The sequence below is a fragment of the Pygoscelis adeliae genome, unplaced genomic scaffold (genome assembly GCF_000699105.1).
Source record: "Pygoscelis adeliae isolate BGI_AS28 unplaced genomic scaffold, ASM69910v1 Scaffold216, whole genome shotgun sequence".
Taxonomy (NCBI): domain Eukaryota; kingdom Metazoa; phylum Chordata; class Aves; order Sphenisciformes; family Spheniscidae; genus Pygoscelis; species Pygoscelis adeliae.
The window spans coordinates 2,993,472-3,017,268 of NW_008825073.1; the positions used below are offsets into that span (position 1 = coordinate 2,993,472).

General features: G+C 34.9%; 1 protein-coding gene across 1 annotated transcript in view; it reads right to left on the reverse strand.

Annotated features, from left to right (window-relative positions):
• LOC103919189 (connector enhancer of kinase suppressor of ras 2-like) overlaps nucleotides 1-23,797 on the reverse strand; it is a 211,679-nt gene that overhangs the window by 60,770 nt on the left and 127,112 nt on the right. The window contains exon 8 of the mRNA XM_009326655.1: nucleotides 20,986-21,054. Coding sequence (XP_009324930.1) covers nucleotides 20,986-21,054 — 69 coding nt within the window. The remainder of the gene's footprint in view (nucleotides 1-20,985; nucleotides 21,055-23,797) is intronic.

Below are 23,797 nucleotides of genomic sequence, written 5' to 3' on the forward strand. Positions count from 1 at the left end.
GTGTCTACTGAAACACTGTTTTACCAAAGAGTTCAAGACTAGTTATGAAAGAAACTGATAAAAGACCAGTAGTGAAGTTAATTTAAAAGCCATCTCATGGAAAAATCTGAGACTCAGAATCAAAATATTTTTAACCAATGCAGAAAATCAATTTTATGGGGAGGATGTACACTATTAAATGCCATTAATACAAAAAATTAATTACAGAACTCTGGAATACTTGCACTGAATGAAAAGTGTTCATAACCATAATGTTGGTTTCAGTAGAAGAGTTGTTGTTAACAAGGACAGAAAACGTAGATTTTTTTAAGAAAACAGAATTCATAGTCATCTATTGTTTCCTTTTTTTTTAAGGAAACCATAGCCATGATGATTGTACCACAGTGATACAAATATAGGTTCTATGGTGACTAGCAATGAAATATAAATTAACCTAAGCAATAAAGGTGAGTATCATAAATATTAAAAGTATTAATAAAGTCTGGGGATGTTTTTGGATTTTTGCATTTTTTAATTTTTAAATGAAGTTAAACACAATTTTTTTACTCAAACGCCACAGGGAAGCTCAAGTCAATGGCTATAAGGACTACAACCAAATATTCTGTGCAGGAAACAGATATATACACAAAGAATATTTTTTAACCAAGGTACAGTCTGCGTTTATATTCAAGAAATAGAAAATATTTTTATTTAGTATTATTGTTTAGATAATTTATAGGAAAAATTCCCATTCAAATACAAAATTGTGCTTAAATAGATACAACTAGTTTTCTACAGGTGGAAGGAAAACAGAGTGACCTAGAAATTGGATGAAAGCTATGAAGACCAATTGTAATATTTTTCTAAATACAATGCTTTCTATCTTCTAGAGATAAACACTGAAATTATTTTTATGTGATTCAACAAGTAAAAGCAATCCTAAATACCAAAAAAGGATGGTTTTTCATGAGAATATCAGTCTGCACAGGGGTCCAAATTATACTACTCTTCTATGCTCATTGTTAAGCTTCTTATACTCTGATCAAATGTTTTAGGTTTCTTTTGTATTATCAATATAAATAGATGAAAGGCGACTGCTAAAGACATGAATCATTCACTACTTACTTTCTCATATTTTTGGAAATTAGGGCCTACCACCTTATACACAGTTTCAACCACTACATTTAGAAAACTACCATTATTTCTGCAGTTTTGGTGTGGCAGTATTGGTAAAGAGACTAAATATAAGCTATTCTAGTAATCCCCCAGCTTACCTGCAGCTGGATACAGTTTCCCACAGGTCAAAACATAAATTATCACCATCACAGAAAGACAAGCAGAAACTCCATTTCAGAATCAGAAAAGAAATTACCTATACCAAGTCTCTCGTGGATGATTTTTTTTCAATGGTTGTATATTCAGCAATCATCAAGGTTACAGGTTAGTCAATGAAGTTAACAATAGAAAAAAAGGGTGGGGAGAGATATTATGACTGTTCAGTTTGCCCCCAAAGAGGGTGATAGCCATGCTATTCCTGACAGATTTTAAAAAATCTAACCTTATAGCAATGTAATCTTTTTTGCTTCAATTTAGTTCAATTCTTGTCCTTACCCATCCCAGAAAGTGAGAACTTTCCTTTTCACTCTTCTTTAACTTTTTATTTATTTTTACATTCTGAATCTGATCTGTTTCCCCTTATTTTGGCTAGAAAACAAGAAAAAGCCCTAATTCTTCCCTTACAGGGCTTGTTTTCTAAAATACTAATGAACTGTAGTGTGCTCTGTACTTTCTCCAAGTGATTAGACTAGGTGTACCCAGTGTATACCAGGTGTACTCAATACCCAGCTGAGATTGTACTAATACTGAATAAAGCACAATAATTATTTCACTTATCTTGTGTTTTATATTCCTATTTATGTCTCTCAGTCAGGTATTTGAGTTTCTTCCAACATGACATTCAGCTTTTTGTTTACTGTAATTTCCACATTATTTGGAATTATTGCCACATTATTGAATTGCTACATTCTTTAAAACTGCATTTGATTATTTCAAAGTAGAATATTTTACACTTGCCCCTCTTTCACTTCATTACATATTTAGAGGTTTTTTTCTAGTTTTCTAAACTAATTTTTAATTACCAGCCAAGACTTTATTGCATTTGCAGGCCCTCCTGGTTTAGCACTGTATACAAATTTAGTAAGCAGATCCTTCAGGCTGTCAGGAAAACATAGAACAAAACCACATGTATCACCTATCTGTTGAATACTAAATGATACATCCTTTGTTTGATAGTGAACCATTAACAGCTATCTGTTAGGCAAGGTTATCCAGTAATTTTTCACCCGTTCAATCTCAATTTCACCTAGTCCTTAATTCTCTATGCCATACTTATGACAATGTCACGAGAAAAGGTATTAAAATCAGAGTAAGATATACAGCTTCTCTCCTATCTACCAGGCCAGTTAACTGCTCACATAAGAGCATTAAATCTGTTTAATGATTTCTTCATAATAAATTCATGTTGTTTTTACTCATCTGGTACCTTACAAGTGCTCGCAAACTGTTTGTGCATATTAAGTGACTGACTTACAATTCCCTGGCTCTTGCATTTCCCCTTTCTGAAGACAAGCATTATACTTCTTATTTTTCTAACCTTACTGTAATTTATCATTCTCCCACAATTTCACAATAAATACGTTTGAAAAATAATGGTCCAAGAGTGCCTCCCCCCTTCCCACCCAAGGAAATACCCACTCTTCTTGCTTTTTCAAGTGGCGTACTGTAAGAGCTCATCTGAGTTTACAGAAATGCATGCTCTTGAAGTCCACTTTCCTTATATAAGGGTTCTAAGTTTTTAAGAAAATACACTGCTTCATGACTGCTCTCAGATAAGCTGAGCGCCTCTCAGCTTTACTTATGTTCTCCACCTTCTCTATGGAAAATACCCGTCTTCAGTGTTTTCCAAGAATTTGCTGGCCATTATGTCTTTGTAACAACACCCGTTTCTATCCCTTTCTCAAAGCATGCACCCAATCCAAATAAACCATATTGGGTGATTCTGCTAGTTGCTCACAAGAAACCTTCTTCACTCATCTGGCTTGGGAGTCTTTAATGAAGAAAAGAGAGCACCCGCTTTCACCTCCTCTATCATCACTCAGGTAATTCCAGGAAATATAATTCTTCTATGATCTGGAGCTCAGAGTGAAGGTAGCAAATATGTACACCTTCTCTCTAAGCTCCAGATATGTCAGTGACATCAGACATGGAATTTCAGTTGGTTTAGGTATCTGCAAAATAGCACAGGGGTCTTTTAATATTATTAAAATGTTAGTTTAATAAGAGTATTTAATATAATATTTTAGTATTATACCAGATCCAAAAAGGTAATTTTAATAAATAGTAAATATCATCCCAACCAGGACTATCAATTCAACAGACAGTCAATTCTTTAAGTCTTATATCTCAATTCCAATAAAATTACTTAAAGTGATTATACTGACTCTGTGTGTGTACAAATGAATGTTTGCCAAAGTGTGTGCAAATCCATGCACAGGTGAAAAAAATCCCAAGGAAACCACATTTCTTTATAAAGGACTTCTGAAAAGTGACACTTTAGGTATCTGCTGTATGTTATTAAAAGTTTTTAATGAGAATAGCTAATTATCAGTAAAATGATTAAGCAATGCTGAAATACCAGAATAAAAATGAAAGACAAATGGTAAATTCAAAACTCCTCAGAAATAAACAATTGTTTGCCAAACAGAAAAATTCAAACTGTTTCAGAAACAAAATACATTGCTGTGATTCTGAGTGTGTTTTGCAAACATTGGGGATAATTAAATATTGTATCTATTCAAAAAGTGCTGTTCAAAACAACCAACATATGACCCCAGTGCATCCTGCAAAAAACAGCAGGACAAGATGCAGGAAGCTGGTAAAGCCCGGTGGTACAGCAACGAGAGGCTTGAACATGGACAACCCTTACCTTTTGAGGGGGTATGAAGATTAAGGATGGGGTACTGAGTCTCTGCTTTCTCCCTTGAAGGAATAAACTCAATCCCCAGAATTCCCCTGATGGGTGAATTCACAGAAAACACACAGATGTCACTCTTCTACATGGATTGCCTGCGGTAAGGGAAAATGGGGCTTTGTAACTGCGTATCACCCTATAAATTCCTACAGTGTGTATTTTTTGTCAGAATAGATTCATTCATGCTAGTGATAAAGATGACTAATTGCTTATTGGACAAGCTGCTATTCAGAAAAAATAAATGTTCAACAATACAAATACTACTCACAATAAGAAACAGAACTCTCAATATGGTTGAGTATTTCTCACATACTGGTAAATCGGTATAGCTGTGCTGTAAAACAGCAGGTACGTTCACAGTGTTTTCAAGTCTTGTGGATTTTTACTTTTTTGAAACTTGAAATATATACCTCTTTTTGATGTGTAAATAATAATTTTTGTCCTCAGAGTGAGAGAATACAATGAAATACATATGAATATGACAGAAGTCAATAAAAGCATGAGTGGCATTAAGACGAAAAGGCAATGACTGTTCAGCATCTCCTCTGATACAAGACATTTAAGACAACAGAGCACAACTTTTTTACTTGCTGCATTTTCTTTGTCTGAGGTGTTACAAGTCTTTCCTTGCCCAAGATATTTCTCACTGAGATAGTAAAGTAAATGGGCAGCACATAATTTCAGAGTTCATCTGAGCAATTCTATCAGGGTACAGTACCCGAATGATGAACTCCGAACTAACTTGAGTGGTAAACAAGAAGTGGCATACACTGACTTGCTATTTTTCTTTTTGCGCTCTACAAGCATCTGTTCTCATAATGCCATGGAATTTATCTTTGTACAAAGCAACATCTCTCCAAATTCATATGGTTTTCAAAATCTGAAATGAGCTACCTTGCTAGAATTATTCTAAAGATACTTATAAGGTTGCAGAGCATAACGTGTATTTTCTAATATGTAAGAATTATTATAAAATCGTCACTGTAGACGTAGGCTTTAACACTCATATCACCTGACAGATTCTACATCTCAAGCTAAATTTAAATTTAAACATCAAGTTTAATGTTCTGGATCAAGTAGTTGTAACAGGAAGGATTATTCCAATTAGAAAATTTCTGCAAACAGAAAGAAAAAAAATACAATAAATGTTGTATTTTCTTGGAATGAAGTTGCCTGTGTGCTCGCTTTTATAAAAAACAGAGCACTATTTGCCATTGCAGATGAAAGAACCATTTTATATTGAGTGGGAAGATAATCACAGAGTTTAAAAATGAAAATAGTCTTCTAATATCACATAATGCCAACTAGATACAAAATGAGAAAATGGTATGACTGACATGTTGTCTCACTGAAAGATAATTGTAGCATAGAACTTCAGCATATGTTAACATTCTGCTGCTGTTAATTAATCATCAAGGGAAAGTATATACAGCAAAGGAATGCTACCACGAGACCAAGAAATAAATTTTATAAGGATTCACAGATTCGGTATCATTAATAATTCATAAATTAACTATGTGGTATAATTTTAAACATAATTATTGTGGAAAAATTTATTAATAACACCTATAAGTGCCTTAAGCAATAATAGAAAACATGACAACTTTTATTTAAAAAAACCTGCTGCACACCAACCTGAGATAAAAAACATTATTTCTGGCCTCTGAATTCAAGTTCTTAAATCCTACTTCCTTTGTTCCTTCCCTAATTATGCACTGCTTTTATTTTTGTTTTTTTACCTACACTAAATCAGAATGGTAGAATTGCTTTGCATGTGTTATTTGTCATTATTTGTCATTACATATACGGATATATGTAACGCACCATGACAAATAACACATGCAGAGCAATATATATGGATCCATATATGTAACACACCATTAAATATAACACATCCATATACGTTATCCTTTTTTGTGACAGTCTGACATTTGCTGAATCGTTTTCAGGTTTGATCTACTTCAACTGAGATCTTTTTCTACAGATTGTTGCTTAACTGGTCATTCCATATGCTACATTCATGCAGCTGGTTACGTTTGTCTAAGTATAAAACCTTCTGTCTATGCTGAATGTATTCTGCTTATTTTTGAAAGTCTGTCAATAGCCTCTGACAGCCTCTTTCTGTGGGAGCCAATTTAATCCATTAGTGGTAGAAAACTCCAGAAAAACAAATAAATAAAACCGGAGGCCTTCCTACTAAGTCAACGAATTAAACTGATCTAGAGAGTGTAAAAAATGCCAAAGTCAAACAAAGGCGAGGATATTCTGCAGCCAAGCACAGGGAGAGGGAAGTGAGATCACTGCTTTCCAGCAGCATCAAGCTGTTATGTCAGCTGTCCAGGAAACACAAGCTTTAGTATCATCTTGAAATTTAATCATGCTAGCTCCAAGTCATTAATGACACTAATAAATAATACTAGAGATCCAGGTGAGAACTCTAGGAAACAGGAAAAACAAAAAACTGCATCCTGAGATGTATGCAGGTCCTAATACTTGAGCTTGCCTCAGTGGCATGAAGACTAAAGAAGACCTAAAGATGGTTTTCAACATCTTATTACAAAATCTACTGTTAAGAAGTAACACTGGCAATGCTCTTTTTATTTTCTGAAGTGATTTATATTTTTATTTAAATCCCTTACTGCACTATTCTCCGATATAGAAGAAACATATCCTAGTGAGAATGACACTTAAAGCACCCTTTGATCCTCAGGGGTTCTTGCGTTCTGGGTCATCAGGAGAGGACATATCACAAAAATAGAAACTGTTGATAATTCCAGAAAAATAGCTTGGTGCACTTTCACTTATCTGGCTACCATGACAAAGGTCAGCATGTTTTGTGGAAAATACCGTGCCATGTATACAGTACATATTGTTTTCACACTTATAAAACTTCCAGAACCAGTGCTGCTTGTGAATTATGATTCTTTAATGTACTAACATAAAGAGAGGGTCTCTATGGAAGCCCTGTTGCAAAGTGATTTCCATTTTGCTGCCCCTGGAGGCTTCAGATGAAGTTCACAAGTAGATAGACAATCATCTTGCTAGAGGGAAGAATGTTATTCCTGCACCCTTATGACAGAAAAGTCTGAAGAGTTCTGAATCTCCTCTGGGTGTCACAATGCCCCTTTCCTCTCCCCCAGAGGTAGTCACAGAGAAAGGAAAGATGGCACTAAACCCAAGTGTCAGCACTCCTGAGCTGCAAGGATTACACAAACTCCTCAAGTGAAGCAGCTGTGTAGGATTTAGGCGCTTTGAGGAATGAAAGATTCAAGAAGTGCCAGGCAGGAAGGAAATTTGCCTGGATAGGCTTGAAGGGTTTGCTTTGTTTTGTTAATTTAAAAATTATTCAGAAACACGTTCATGTATCATGTGATCCAAACAAAACGACTCTGTGAAGCTTCCACATAATGAAAAGGCATAAACTTATTACAGAATGCTATATAGTATTAAAGATAAACATGCAAAGTTACTAACTTACTCAAAAAACTTTCCTTTAATAATGACATTTTGAGTTCAGCCTTTTTACTGTGAGTCAGTTTCTACTACATATGTTGATGCTGTAGGAAGAACCAGCTGTGATGTTCACAATTGATTTTTTTCATATCAACAGCTTTTCAAGGAATAAGTACGCAGAAAATATCAGAGGTTCTATCAGCATTGCTACCAAAAACTCAAACTCGGTGAGAGATGCGGAGCAGAAGCAGACTTTTCCTGAAATGTAAAGGGTCTGACACACCCAATTACAACCAAGTAGTTTTGACAGACTGTGAAATAATGGAAACAGGGAGGCAATGTTGCCTCTTGTCAAAGCAAGCTACTGAACCTTAGGCTGCCTTGCTCTTCAGTAACACTATTTGTAAATGTTCTTTCCCTCTGTAAATTCCTGTGGCTCCCAACTTCACAAAAAAAATGGAGGAAAACAATCTTATTGGCACATACAGTATTGCCACACAAACTTATCTCAGCACCTTATTTCAAAGGAATTTGGGACTGTTTAGGGGCTTCTGTTCCTTTCACTGGAAAGAAAAATTCTACTGCTTTCTCTTGAATAGAGTAAAGGATTTACCATGACACCAGCATTGCAACAGCCTTCTTACCTGAAGTGCAAGAGGCTTCCACCTCACATTCTTCAGAAGGGCAGGAGCAGAAACCAGGGTATTCTGAGGACGTTTTTTCAAGGTTAAAATCACTCCATTTGGGTCTTCCCGCAATGCATTTACTAGGTTCTTTAACTGCCAGCCAACCTAAGGAAAAATTCCATAATTGAATTTTGAAAGCTTTCTGTTTAGCTTTAAATGTGAAGGAAGTCTTCTATTAACTGAAAAGGTCTGTTACAGCCGACTCTTTGCAAACATAGGCAGTTTTTATAAACTGTGTCTGATTACTTCTGTTGGACTGAAATGATGCTGCTGAAGCTGGATTTTTATTTTTTTTTAGCTACATTTCTCAACAAAACAAGGCATAAGTGAACACTGTCTCCCTTTTAATAATCTGTGAGATCACTGTACATTTTAAATCAAATGATGAGGACTAGCAGTCATGAAATCATTTTAATCTGGATCCTCAGTTGAAACATTCACTGCTGAGGACAAAGACAGACTATGCTATAGCAGCATATGTAACATATATGTAACAGCTTTAAGATCCTACTTGAAGATAAATGATCATTTACTTGATTTAGCTATACACCCCCTGGATAGAGCTGAGTAATTCAAGTTACTATAAATTGTAAATATAGCCATAAAAAAGAACATCACTAGTACTGAAAGGACTTTATACATGCCTCTCACAAAAAGCTACTTAGAGACATTTCTTAATCTTCTTGATTATTTAAATATGAATTTACCATGAACTGTTTATACATGAAAACAGAAAAAAAATTTTTATGGAATTTTTTTTTTTTAAATGAATGTTTACACTATCCTATTGTCCTGAATGGTTGAAGAGGTTTTAAAACTGAATAATAATATAAATGTCAGTATATAAAGATGTTTACGATAAAAGTAGTTTCTTACACATATAAGTGCTGCTGAATTTCTATCTATATTTCCACAGGCACATGAGAAAAAAAAAAAAGGGTATCAAAACAGTCAGATATGCAAATTCAGAACTGAAAGTGAAATTCATAAAAATTCACATTTTTCTAAACCTAAACCAAACTTTCTTCTAAGTTATACCACTGAAATCAGTGGAATTGTCCTAGTTTAAATAAGAGAATAAATTTCGCTCCATTCAGCGGTCCTTTTGCCCTTCCTATATGCAACTGATGTATTAGTTTGTTCACTATTGAATAAAATAAGAAATTCCTACCAGTTAGCATTTCACAGTGAATTATCATTAAAGTTGGTTTGCCCAATTTCCCAAGTAACACTATTATTAAAGAAGTTTTTTTTAATATTACAGTCTCAAAAAATTTATCCTATGTAACACCCAAATTAGTGCAGGCAGACAGAAATATATTGCAATGCTTATAGGATTTGCTAACATTCACTTCTAAAGCTTGTATATTTTATCAGTATGCTTGTGACCTGATCTAGACAAGTGGACTTACACCACAGATTTTGAAATTTGTCTCTCCTCTGCTGGTGTCAGAAAAACAGTATGACTAAAGCAGACTCTTAGTTATTACTCACACCTAACCTTAGCTCTGGGTCCCAAGGGCTAAGCTATTGCTTCCATTTAGTCTCATCTTGTTATTTTCAGGAAGTATTCCAAGGATCTTGCTGAAGTAACTCAAATTACAAGAACAAGCCTACCTAGAAAGGAGTTACTGGAAAGAGTAACGACTTGCAAGTGACAGGCTACTGGTTCACATTCAGCTCTCAGAAACAGCAAGGCATGCATAAGTATTTACAGGGAGGACTTAGAGGATTTTCATAGCCTTACTTATTTGCATCTTCTCCTATTCACACATGATTTCTAGCTTTGCCACTCAAGGAAAGTGAATAGGTGCAGGATAGACTCTCCACTTACCCTTTAAATAGTGCGTCCCTTCCAAAACATTACTTAAGTGAGTCAGGTTTTAATTTGAACACTGACGGTTACTTCCTACCCACAGTTCTGCTAAACAAAGCAATAAACAAAACAAATCCCGTACAGAATATTTTTTCAAAAGTCGATTTCTTTCACAGAAAAGCTGAACCCCCTGTATTAGACTCTTCCCTCCATTTTCTATTCCAAACATGGTGGATTTTTACAGTATCAATAAATGACATTAGTAAAAACCTGTCGTAACTGTTATAACTACCACAAGTCTTAAGCCCTAGTGTCAAGCTGATCTGTACTGAACAGGAATTAGAATGTTGCATTTCTACAGCAGTTCTCCAGACACAACCTTACCGAGGCCAAACTGCAGCAGCCTTAAAGTGAACATTTACGAATGAAAAGCTTTGGGAACAAGAGCAGTAACTGCACAAGTATACGCAAGCGTTAAGTGCCGTTATATTTGCTATGCTTTTTGACTATGTTTGACCTGTCAGAGTTTACTATAACACTTTAATCATCATTGCTCTTCTGACCAAAATGTGTATTCCCACTGCTATTAAAAAACAAGAAGAAAAAAAAAAGATGTAGGTGTTAAGAATCAGAGCAGTCTACATATGTCACCTATTATATCAGGTATGGTTTATTATTACTCCCTCGTAGAGCATGATTACACATGAAGATGGAGGGAAAATAGTAAAGGCAACCTTGAAGAGACTTCAGTTCAAATCTTCTCGTAAGGGCTGAAGAGAACTTAAGATATAAACTGTAAGGTTCTAGCCTATCTCCACAGTGGGCCGAGACCAGGATCCCAAGTGTGAACATTCGGCTTGGAAAGAACTGCAATATGTGTCATAATTCTAAAAAGGACTTTAATAGCTTTTTAAAGTTCTATTCTATTTTTAGTGTTGCTGTTCTATTGAAAACTTTCTAAAAATGCACTGGCCACAGGAAACAGAAAATGGTAGTAATTATAAACAGGCCACAGCCAAACAAATGTAAATATATCAACTTGCATTCCATACGAAATCTTCTAGTTTGTGCTTTGTTTATAAAACGACAGAGGCTATATATTTTTTTTTTAACTCAATTATATAATTAAAAATGAACTATTTTTGATTTTTATAGTGATGTAATTTTCAGAATGTTGAAATCTTTAGAGTTCCATGAGCCTCTTTTAGAAAAGAATGATAAATAATTAAGTTAATGATAAATTATTCCAATGAGAACCTTAATGACAAAACCATTAAATACCAAGATCTATTAGAGAACAGTCTGCAGTCATTACTACTAGACTATGATAAAATGCTTTTAGGAATTTGGACATGTTATTATAAATTGTATTACTAAAAATACATTTGAAAAATAGAAGTCATTACAGTGGATTAAAAATCTTAGTTGAAAACCAGTCCTTGAGACAGATTTTGACATTTATTCTTAAAGAATCAGTCTTTAATAGCAATTACTACCTTCTAGCTATGGTAAGATGTATTCAGCAAAAGGGTATTTTGCTCCTTTAAGATTTTTATCATATACATTCAGTTAATCAGATTCTACAATGTGGGTTAAGGTATTTCACTCAGTAATGAAAGTTAACATTAAAATTAGACTAATGAAAGAAAAAAAAGACTAGTGTAATACTTTTTTAATTTTCCTGAATAAATGAAATTGGAGCAATTAGGATACCTACTACCTTCAAATCAACAAATTCAGAAGGACATTATTATATCATCTTTGCACAGCATAGTAAAGCTCTAGTCATGGTGCACTATCCTCTGCTAAACATATTTGCATATTGAAATGCAGTGCACTGTTTTTTACCTCTTTATAAGCTGGGCCTACAAAACCTAGAATGTGGAAAGCCACATGCCTGCTGTTGTCTCACTTCATAACTCAAAGGACAAACAAAATACAGTCAGATGCCAGCAATGAGAATTGCTACCACAGTGATACACACAGAGTTTGTAAAAAGATTAGACTCACCGAAACTTTGATACTTACTGGCTTAAAATGATTGACTTCTTAATTTTAGCCTTTTTTTTTTTTATTTAGAAGCTAAATATGGAAGAAACCTAGAAGAATGCAAAATAACTCACTGAAAATGGCAAGAGGCAGGCAGAAGTTTAAGATTTTGATGGTTTACACTTAGGATTGCTCTAATTAATAATTTTTATTGGTTTGTTCATCCTTAGTGTGGAAAGAAGGGCTCCAAGGAAAAAATTGTGTACTACTGTCTATGTTAAAAGATTTGTTAGTTTTCTCATAGAAAGTACAAGCCAGATAATTAGTAGAAACTGCAAAAATATGGTAACTTTAAAAATACTAGTTAAAAAAATATTAATCCCTACGATACTAAATTTCTTTACCATAAAAGTATAATGATTTAAATATCCACAATGCTGTAGTAATTTTGTATACCTAAACCTGATAATTTTGTATCTGGGACTGCATAACTAATATGTTCAGGAAAACATAACTCATTTTCATTAACCTGCAGTAAACTAGCTTGTTTTCTGGTTCTCCAGTATCTTCTTTAACGTCTCCCTGCATTGACTTTGTTCCTTCTCATTTAGAAGATCTAGGTTTGTATGAATGGGATTTGGAATGCATACTACCAGCAATAGAGATTTTGGCATTTTTATAAATCCAAACTCTGTTCATGCTGGACAAGCACCTTTTCTCCTTTTTTTAAAATAAAGGCTACCTGGCCAGTGATGACTCACTGATGATCTCTATGAAACACAAACATACAAAACATTCTTAATGTTACAGACACAAAAAAAGACTGAAGAAAACACAAACCAGTGCATTTATGAGTGACTGCACAGGCATTAAGTGCATGATATATTAATCTATTAAAAGGAACTGAAAAAACAGCTGGACTGTTGAACATGATGGTGCTTATCAAAGGATTCCAGTAGTCAAAACCACCACAACAGTTATTCACCTCCATGCCAATTTCTGCAAAACACGTTATACATATTTGTTATGGTACAAATTTAGAAGACACAGCTCAGATAGTGAAACTAGGAGTGCATAGTGGATAGAATACCTATATTCCTTTCTCTGCTTTTCCTGAAAATTCTGGGGATAAAGCAGAAGTGCGGTTCCTCAGTTCTGTCACTGCCTTGTCAAACCCAAAACATCTACCAGGACTCTGAAGAATGAAAAAGTTCTAAGGAACACAAAAATACAGAGTGCACCTCACAGAAGGAAGGTAAGTTTCACCTTAATTTGTCTGTGAGACTTGTGCATATTCTACTCACTGTATCATATGCCAGCTTTAACGTGACCTAGGATGGAGAGAGACAGAGCATTAACTAACTAGGAATTTAAGAACTACCTTGTTAGGCATTTGATCTGAAAATCAGTTGTACAGAATATTTTCTAAATATTTAGAACATACTATACTACACACAACCTGAAAACAAGTAGTTCTGCTTTGACTGCAGTAACCCTTACATGAACCAGGACAGATGTTTCTCCTTAAACCTCTTCAAATACATAAGAAAAGCCATTTGGATACTAACTTGAACCTCAGGAGTAGGACCTCTCTTCATATTTGCATTAAAAAAAGAAAAAAAATGCTTGTGTAAACTCAACTTTTTGCTAAGGAAACAGACTATCATCCTTTCATATTTTAAGTCTATAATTCACTTTGCCTCATTAGGGAATTAATCAAGGGAATTGGTTTGATTAACATGGAAATCAGAAATTATTATTAGATAAAAATGTGCTGGAAGATCATAAGACTACTTTCTGTCCCTGAATGGGAAGCTCATCATAAACACCTGTAGCTGATTCACTCTTATTATTATCCTAACTGTTACTAACAATAACTGATGATGGAAAAACAAATGTTCTCCTATTATCTTACATAGTTATTTTCATTAACTAATGGAGAAATACAGAAAGATTCCAAGAAGATGCAAGATCTGCTACTGGAAGACATGCATTACTAAGCCTTTTTGAAAGGCAGAATCCTGAGAATAAGTAACATATGGCAAATTGTTTGCCAGCACTATAACATCTTTTGGGAGAAGAAGTTGTAATTCTCATGACATCTTTTATCTTTCCTTTTCCTACTTGTATTTCACAACACAGTGTGCTGAAACACAGATGGTGTGACCTGGCACTACGCTTACAGATTTACCTCCATCTAAAATGAGCTCTCCTTAAGACTTGAATTTACAATTAAAAAAACATACACCTAGGATATTAATTCAATAAATATCTTAATACCAATAAATTAGTGCTGAAATTGTTTCTTTGTGCCAGGGCTCTTGACACACTTAAAGTATGTAATTTGACAATGAACAGTATGAAAGTGTATTAGGCTGCTGTCCATGTATTTAGAATCATAGAACCATAGAACAGTTTGGGTTGGAAAGGACCTCTAAAGGCCATCTAGTCCAACCCCCCTGCCATGGGCAGGGACATCTTCAGCTAGATCAGGTTGCTCAGAGCCCCGTCCAACCTGACCTGGAATGTTTCCAGGGATAGGGCATCCACCACCTCTCTGGGCAACCTGGGCCAGTGCTTCACCACCCTCAGCGTAAAAAAGTTCTTCTTTATATCTAGTCTAAATCTACCTTCTTTTAGTTTAAAGCCATTAGGACCCCTTGTCCTATCGCAACAGGCCCTACTAAAAAGTATGTCCCCATCTTTCTTATAAGCCCCCTTTAAGTATTGAAAGCATAGCATCCACAATTCCAAACAATAACTTTATCAAGTATGAAAATGCAACTACATTAGTTAAAAACAACAGCTATTTAGCGATAACATAACAGACACGTTACACAACAAAGCAAAGGTGTTAGAACTGAAAGAGCCTTTCTAGGCTACTACATCCATTTGTTTATTCTTCTACTATATAGCTGCAGGCAACTACAACGTAATCATTTTCATCAGTTCTTCAACCACCATCCTAGGCAGACCTCTTAAATTCTACCACAGATTTACTTACAGATGTTTGTATGGATGCTTGCTCTTGCACAACATCGTTTTTTACTTTAAAGTGTTCTTTCACTTTCTGGTCTTTATAGCCTCTGTCTGTTAAGAAAGAGGAATTCTGTCTCAGACCTAGCTGGCTGGGTTAACCAAATTGAAATCTTTTAAAAAATTCTCTTCATATGAGACAATGATACATTTTCTTTTTTACCCATTACATTTTTTTTATATTCGTATGAAACTTCACACCTTCGATGACTGTAAATGACCTGAACATCACGGGTATTTCAGACAAGATATTACCAATGTCAAGACAATGGCATTAAAACTCTGTTTCTCCCGGAAACATGTTCTTGATTAATTCCAAGTTCATCTTTGCCATTTTTAGTCATATCACCTCTACGGTGCTCGGTTGATTTGGGATTAATTACTACATTCTGACTTCTGGAGTCTTGCCAGTTGCTCCTGAGTAACATCTAGCTTTCAACAGGAATTACTAAACGCATTGTTATTGCTCTCTGTCCTATTAAATAACCTTCAAATTCTAATCCTCAAAAAAAAAAAGAAGTTTTCAGTTTTCTGAAAAGTCAGTTTTACCTAGTTTATCAAACACTTTTCTATACAGAAGTAGATCAAATATTTTACAGATGGTCAGGCAGCTAGATCAATACTTGTTTGGATCTGCAATATTTCTGTTGTCTGAAAAATTATCAAAGGTAGAACTTTAACACAATTTAATTTTCATAAATTTATGCTGCATTTCACCTAACATGCCATTTTCCTTCATGTCTTTAGTTATCCTTTCCTCTCTAAATCACCTACAAAATCTTACGAAGTATTGACTAGTAAATTTTGCCTTCGTACATTTCCCCAGCATACAGTGTTATCCTAAAGCAGACAATTCATTAGAAATCCTTGCTTAGGGACTTGCAATTGAAAGTTTCAGTCTCTTCAGTAAACTGAGATGTAAATGATTTGGCATTAAATTATCCAACTTTGCTTCCATCCTGAATATGTATATATCTATATATTTGTTATGACTGGTTTTCTTCTCTTTGTTCTATGTTCAATATTATCCTATTTCAACTAAGCAGCAGAAAATAAATTATCCACAGAACATAACGTGTAGTTATTAATTTTGCAAGCAAATAAATGTACAGTGGCATATTCAGCACTTCTATATAATTTTATAAGAGAGGAAGTAAAAATCTACAAGGCACTGGCAGAACTAGTGCCTGTTGTTACTCTAGGGAAAAATAAAGAGTTAGTGTGGCAGTAATTTAGAATGTATAGCTTATTTTTAAAGTTTCTTATGCTGTTTTATTAAAATCTAATAAGCAAGAAGGACAAGCAGAAAAGCAAATAAGGAAACTGGATAATGATTAAATGATCTTAACAGCTAGTGGTGAATTGCCTGATTTAATTAATTTCTTGCCTAAAGTATTATTTTTTCTTTGATCTTTATAATTGTATTACAGTGTTCCTTGGTTAGACCAGATTCCACGTAGTAAGTCTTTTATTTCTAACTCTTTCAATTGTTGCATTATATAATTTGTAAGCTGCTTTCCTTTGATACTTTCTGAACTCTTTTTTTTTTTTTTTTTAATTCTCAACTACGATGAAAAGTTATTTGAAAAGTAAAGTAAAACAAGTGGTCTTGTTTTGTTAATATTTTTAAGATATTTGTTAATATAACTGGTTTCAGGGAAAAAAAAGAGTATGAATATAGCTACATCCTAGCTATCTGGTATTTCTTGCTTAATACAGATAATGCTTTATATAAAATGAGTGTAGTAATCATAGGTAATAAGAATAATTTTGAAAACATACAGCCAAAATATTCTAGTCACATCAATCCCAAAATGCTTAACGCCACACATCCAGCAATTCAATGGGACTGACATTGTCAGCATACTTAATCCTCTGCTATAGCTATACAACACCAGAGAAATGCCTCCAGGATGAGAAATGCTGTTATCTGTGCTGACTCCACTCAAATGTGGGGACAGTACAATTCTTTCCGAGTCTACGTCTTCTTAAACCTGTTTAAAAGCTTATCCCTCTCACAGTTTCAAAACAGATAATGATTCTTCTCTTAAAATGGACTTCCTGATGGAAAGAGTCAAACTTAAATTGAAATTACAGTTTTTGTTCTTAAAGGAAAAAATCAAATGAAAGTGTCCTCTTAGTTTCATTTTTGCCTATGTATGAATGAAAAAGTGAACATGAGCCTTTTAAAGAGAGTAAGCAGCTAGTTGGTAATGGCTATGTTAATGTAGTCTCATTTGTACTATTTTAGCACGGGAGTGCTGCCCTACCCATGAATGAATGCTTTCACTGTACAGCTCTGTAACTCAATGTTAAATACGCAAAGTATTACAGTTGGGAATTTAAAGAGGTTGTTGAGGAGGGTCATGCCTTAGGATGACAAACTGGAAGTGCTCAAATTATCTAGCTTACCAAAAAAAAGTGAAGAGGTAATTTGGTTGCATCCTGAAAATACCTCAATGAGAAACCTGCTCTCCAATCTAATAGATAAAAATATATCATGATCAAAGGACTGGAAGCTTGTGCCAGACAAACATAGACCACAAATAAAATGACTTCTTTTTTCCCAGCAATGAGAATAATTAACTACCAGAACAATTTGTTACAGGTTGTGGGAACATCAATGAAAGTTTTAAAACTCAAATGATCTGATGAAATGAGTGAATATGAGTTTATCTAGAAAATACATTGGCCTAGTTCAGTCAAAATCAGATTAAATGATGCTAGTAGTCAGTTACAGGATTGGAATCTACTAAGAAAGATCCATACTTTCTCTAATCAGGAAAGTATTTTCACTAGTGGCAATACAAAATGACTGTATCTAATCATCTTCAGAACAGACTTCTTTCAAAACACATTGTGTTGAATGGGATTTATATTTGATAGACTACCAAAATGCTACAGAAACGTCAATCTTAAGAAAATATCTTTGTTGACCTAACAAAGATAAAATCTGTGGGATGCAGAATCTCTGAAGCATACAAATATTTGAAGAAAGTATATTTAATGTGTATACATTTTATGAAAGCATGAAGCCTCCCTTACCAATGAACAGGTTAAAGCAGAAATAACACTAACACCAATATTTTTATCACCTAAGCTTTTAATGCTTTAAGTAGAGTCTCTATGGAAAACTAACATGAGACTGGAGACCATGGATTTCACCAAATACTTACATTGTAAATAGTATTTTAACTATCTATCTTGAAAATTCTGTAACAACCCAGGAAGTATTTAGGATACTAAATGTAATAACTTGCCTCTTCACAGGGCAATGCTAAATGCTTCGTATGAAATAAACTGAACAGAATGATACATTAGAGAAATAAAGAAACACTCCACTTCTTCCAGCAGCAGAACAAGGTAAAGGGAAAATGCAAGCCATCATAACTGGCTATAAATCAATGCAAACTTTTGCTGCAATTTTACTTTAGAGGGAATGAAGATGTGACATTTGATGGAAAACAAGGAAAATAAACATTTAATCTCCAGTCCAGAAACCAAACTAATGGTAGAAATGGCACTACCAACAACCAGGCAAGAAAAACAGCTGGACCACATTGTAAAAGAAGCGAGAAGTACAAAGCAGCTGAACAAGCACACTTTGGCCAGGTATAATTTCAGGCTGCTTTGTATTTTTCTCTTTTACAATTTTACTTCTACCAGCACCTGCTTTTGCTAAGCTGTGCCATCAACGGCTGGTATGGGGAAGTGTTGGGTTCTAGCAAGGACTCTCTGCAGGCAAAAATCCATGCTCCTCTACTTGGTGAGCAACAATTTACAGCTCTAGAAAACCTGTAAGACCACCACAGATACGCAAGCCTTTCTTTTGTGAGGTTACTCAACTGCACGCCCGCCCCCCCCGCCATTAGTTTCAAATGGGCTACACCTCATTTTATGAGCTGGTCTTGCCACTATTAAAATATTGATTACATGGAAATTTAATGAGCTGTTGCCTTTGAATTATTCTAGTCCACAAATTTAAATAATGGTAATTATAAACATGATGTTGATCATCACAACTTGTGATAACTTGGGTGAAGAAGGAACACAGTTAAGTGTAGTTTGCAGCAAGATGTACCAGAAGTGACTTGACTTAAAGGGCACACTTGAAGATCAAAGGGAGACTTAAAACATTAAAACTTCCAATCCATGAGGGGAAGAGGGTTGGACATGTACCTCTCCAACATGCAAACACTCAATATTACTGTCTGATTTTCCAAAGTCACAGTGAAGACAGAGTGAGACTTTCTCAGCCATTTCAAAGGAAGAATAAATTTCTGAAAGAAACAGCTTGCCATTTATCTCTTTTCTTAGCTTGTTATAAACTTCAGAATGAATAATTAATAGTGTGTTTTTTTTTTTTTTAAAAAGGTATTTTATGCCACTTGACTCAGCTGTTGGTACTGTGCCCTTAGCTGGAAAGGGATTACAAGTCTTGGGCCTCTTGTGGAAAGAATTGCTATCCAGAAAGCCAATTCTTGAGTAGTTGAATGAGGGGATTTCACCTATGGGAGTAAAGATTAAATCAGGTTTGTCCCTTGAAGAGTATGTTTGACGGAGAAAGCCAGTCTAAGGCATATTTCAACTTGTAACTATGACAACTCATAGAACCTCTCTAATATAGATGAGCTGCATGTTGCATTAACATTTAAAGTATAAATTAATAAGTTATACTTCTTTTCAAGGGAAAATATTTGTTCTCTAATCATAAGATTTTAATAGTCAGACTTTCATCTTCCCACCTCACACAAATGACAGACAGAAAGAGATTTCTTAATTTTGCTGCTGCTGTGTTTGGAGATGGGGTTCAGCAAGACAAAGTTAAATGGCTAAATTATAAGCACTTTAGGAAGTTATCAGCATTGTCACAATGCTACTCATGCCTAATAAATAAAAAAATATAAGTGTTCCTTTCACTTATAGTTCCAGCAACACTTCTTCCATTCTTCTGCAACATACAATTTTATTTTTTCTAAAAGGGACAGTCCCTATAACTTAAGATAGTACTGGGACAAAATGTGACTGCATTTTTTTCAATAACCATCAACACTGGAACTAACATCAGTTAGAAGGCAGCAGCTTGTGCCCTCACAAAATAGGAAGAAAAATAATCATTCAACCTTGGATGAGGCTCTGATAGGCTTTTAGATGGACACTCTGATAGGCTTTTAGAGCTCAATTACAAATAATTTAATCTAAAAAAATAAAATTATTAATTCTTCAGTGAAGTCAAGTGTGTTTTAAGTCAGGATACAATTCTATGAATGCTGCAGAAACATATTATTCCTGCATTTCTACATAAAACAAAATGTAGTTTTATATACACACAGTTACACAATACAACATACAGCTGTGAAAGAAATGCAATGGTAGGCATGTTTAAATGTACACAAATCATGTACTACAATACCTTAGGCTCAGCATACACTTGTGCATACACATGCTTATGTGATTTTAAACAGATTAATAGTTTCACTAACTTCATATAATGGCTCATCTGTTTAAAAATAAATCTGTGTGCAAGAATGCACAAAAGTAAAATCCAACAGGTTTCTATCAACACTTTAATTGTCTTTACGATTTTTTTCCCCCCAACAGATTCAGAATATATGGCTGTTACAGCACTTCTGCGTTTTTAATCTGAATCCTGTATTAAACAGAATGCAAAATTCTGTTTAAGAGAAAAAGTTAAACTAGCTGGCGTATCCACAATGAGAAGTCTAAGAACTGCAATGAAATATTCTGGGATCTCCTTATAGAAAGAGTATGATGTTGATCAGCAGCTGTGGAAAATGTAAATTTGGCTTAATCCTTCTGGGCTGGTTACTGATACAACTTGTGCCTTTTCTTATTAAGCATAAGCAGTGGTTATGATATTTTAAAATACATAAATAACAATCTAGTTTGGCAAAGTTATCTTCTAAGAAGAATTATTACCTTTTTAGCAGTGGGAATAGGCAAAGTCTGCAGAGCAGAATTTCCAAAATACTTACCACAGTTTGATGGTTAACCTGGATCACCTCATCACCAGCATGGATTTTCTTACACTGGTCAGCAGGAGACTAAGGATAAAAGATAATAATGAACTTTACATGGGGGGTGTGCAGGGGGAAGGAAAGAGCAGGAATTAAAACAATGAATGTTGAAGGAGGCAAGCAAGCTGTGCCCAAAGAAGTATTATTGTTATCAAATAACAATAATTGGTCATATTTATAAAACCTGTATTTATAAGGAACTATGTTTTTCCTGGTTACAGCTAGCAATTTGTTGAAGTAATCTAGAATCCCACTTCCATTGGTGATGAACAGCCTTTTTGACTGGTTGAACTATTCTAGATTCTTTGCGTCTCAGTGGGGAGTATGAGCCATCACAACCTTGCTAGGAATACACTGAGTGAAATTACATCACATAGATGTAAATCTGTTAAGTCAACAAATACTGAGCTTACTGGATGGTCAGGGACAGGGCTGGACCAACCATGCGTGTAACAGAAAAACAGGTCTCATAGTCCTTTATATAGCAGTTCTGCTTAAGTGCACTGAAGATACTCTGCAAATACACTACAGCTCCAGCACTTCCAAGACAGTACTAGATTAACCATTTGAACACAGAAGTGGTAATTTACTAATGGAAAATGTCAGTGATAGACTAGCTCTTCAGGAGATTTTTGTTATATAAGTATATATACATCCACACACACACATATATACATACATATACACAGACACAAACACTATTCCATAGATACCATTCACATAATTTTGGGATCGCTGAGCTGAAAAAACTCTTATCCTAAATATAGCTGCTTCTGATCATGTTAAAATGGATTAAAACCCATTGAAAAGCTAGTTGAACATGGTCAACTGCTATTTAGCAAACCATTTTTAAATGCTTCAATGAGACCAGATCTTAAATCTGTAAGACAAATCTGTAAGGCATGCAGGAAATCAGGAGTCATACTCAGGCGTAAAGAATTGAGAATTCATGGCAACTTACTTGCATTGTGCACTAGCTTACAAGAGTGTTCTACTGACACAGAGTACACCGACTTGAAATTCAAGAGAAAATAATCAGAAAAGAATTAAAGAGCTGAGACATCATCTTGACAAACAAATCACAGTGGAAGTTAGCTATGAAGGAAGTAGACCAGCCAGGAGACTTGGACAAGGTTGAATGTTTACTCTACTTGTTAGATGTGGAGTCAGAGAGAGGAGAGGACAGATTGCCCCATCTCAAACAATGCAGAAACGTTTAAAGCAAAATACTCTTCGAGTAACAGTTCAGGTTCCCTGTCCAAATAAGCAGACTGCTAAGAAAGGCAGAAAAAGAGCCACTTGCAGCTACAGAGAGTGATCTACCTCTAATGCTGTTGAAGAAGTTCTTCACAGAAAAGGAGTTATGTTATCAAAACTGAACGTTATCAAAACTTAGTTCAGTTCCTGGATGTCTTTTGGAGCCAGCCTATAACATAAATTGCCCATGGCACAAGAGCCAGGTACAAGTGCAAAGAAAGAAAAGATTTATCTGAGTGAAAGGTGACTTGTAGGAGCTTGTATTCATGACCTCAGTGCATACCAATCAATACTTCCAGGAAACAGGCAAGAGCTCTTCAGCTGGACAGTCTTCACCAACCACAAATCCCACCCATCATTTCCATCCCTTTTGTGGATGGAGATTAAAAACATAAGATAAACAAATAAAAGGAACAAAGACAAGAGGAAACAATACAACAAAACCCCAGATGGCCACTGGGAAGAAAATGACTGCAATTACTCTGAAAAAAGTGCCAAAGAGACTCATCTATGAGGAAGTCAAGTCACTCTCCAATAGTCAGCACCTGCTGACTTATCAATAGATTCTTCAGTCTACACAGCTGCCGGAGAGTAGGAGGAGACATGATTAATTATTCAATCAGAAAAAACAAGCCAATAGAACAAATAGCTAATATTTGACACAGTGATTCCAAGTGTGTTATAGGTGCTATTTCAAGCATAGCTTTTACCTTCAGCCTACTACTTGCTTGTCATTCCTAACCTTGCTCTGCCCAACCTCCCCAACACAAGCTATGTTCCAACTCCTCACCGGCTTGATCTCTGCTTGTTCTTTCATAAGGGCTTCTGTGTCTCCTGTAGTGAGCCAGCCCTTGAGCTAAACTACCTGGTCATGACAGCCAGATATCAACTCCTGCCATCTGAGTCCTTCTGAACTAAAATAAACAGGATTTTACCTACATACTTTATAGGATGGTGTGAAGAACTACCTGGCTCCAGTATCAGTTTCTCCTTTTAGTGGAAACTTGCAGAACTTTGGCAGACTGCTCTTTTGCACAGGACTAAACATGTAACAGAAAGATATTTCTGGAATTCAATGTGAATACAAACTTGATTGCTTTAAACAGTGAATGAAAGGTAAGCAGGAAACTGAAGTAAACACCACCATTCATAATGTTTAACTTCAGTTGACGTTAGTTAGAAAAGCAAAGGCATGGTTCTTTCTCTTTTTAGCTCCTTTCCTGACTTTGATGAAGCTGAGCACTTATTCTCTTTTAAAATTAAGCACTACTTCTGAGGTTAATTATCCCTTCAAAAGGAATGAAAAATCAATTTGCTGAAATGCCAGAAATTAAAGGTCTTTGAAGCTAGTTTATCTGCACATGTGATTACACTTTTAGCAAAAACAAAAAAGCAACTTCTTATGGTGTTGTCTTATCAAAAAATTTTGACATCTAAAGTTTAGTCAAAATAAAAATAAAAATTTTAGTGGCCAGCAATTAACTCCTCTTGTGAATTTCAATTATAAATGTAT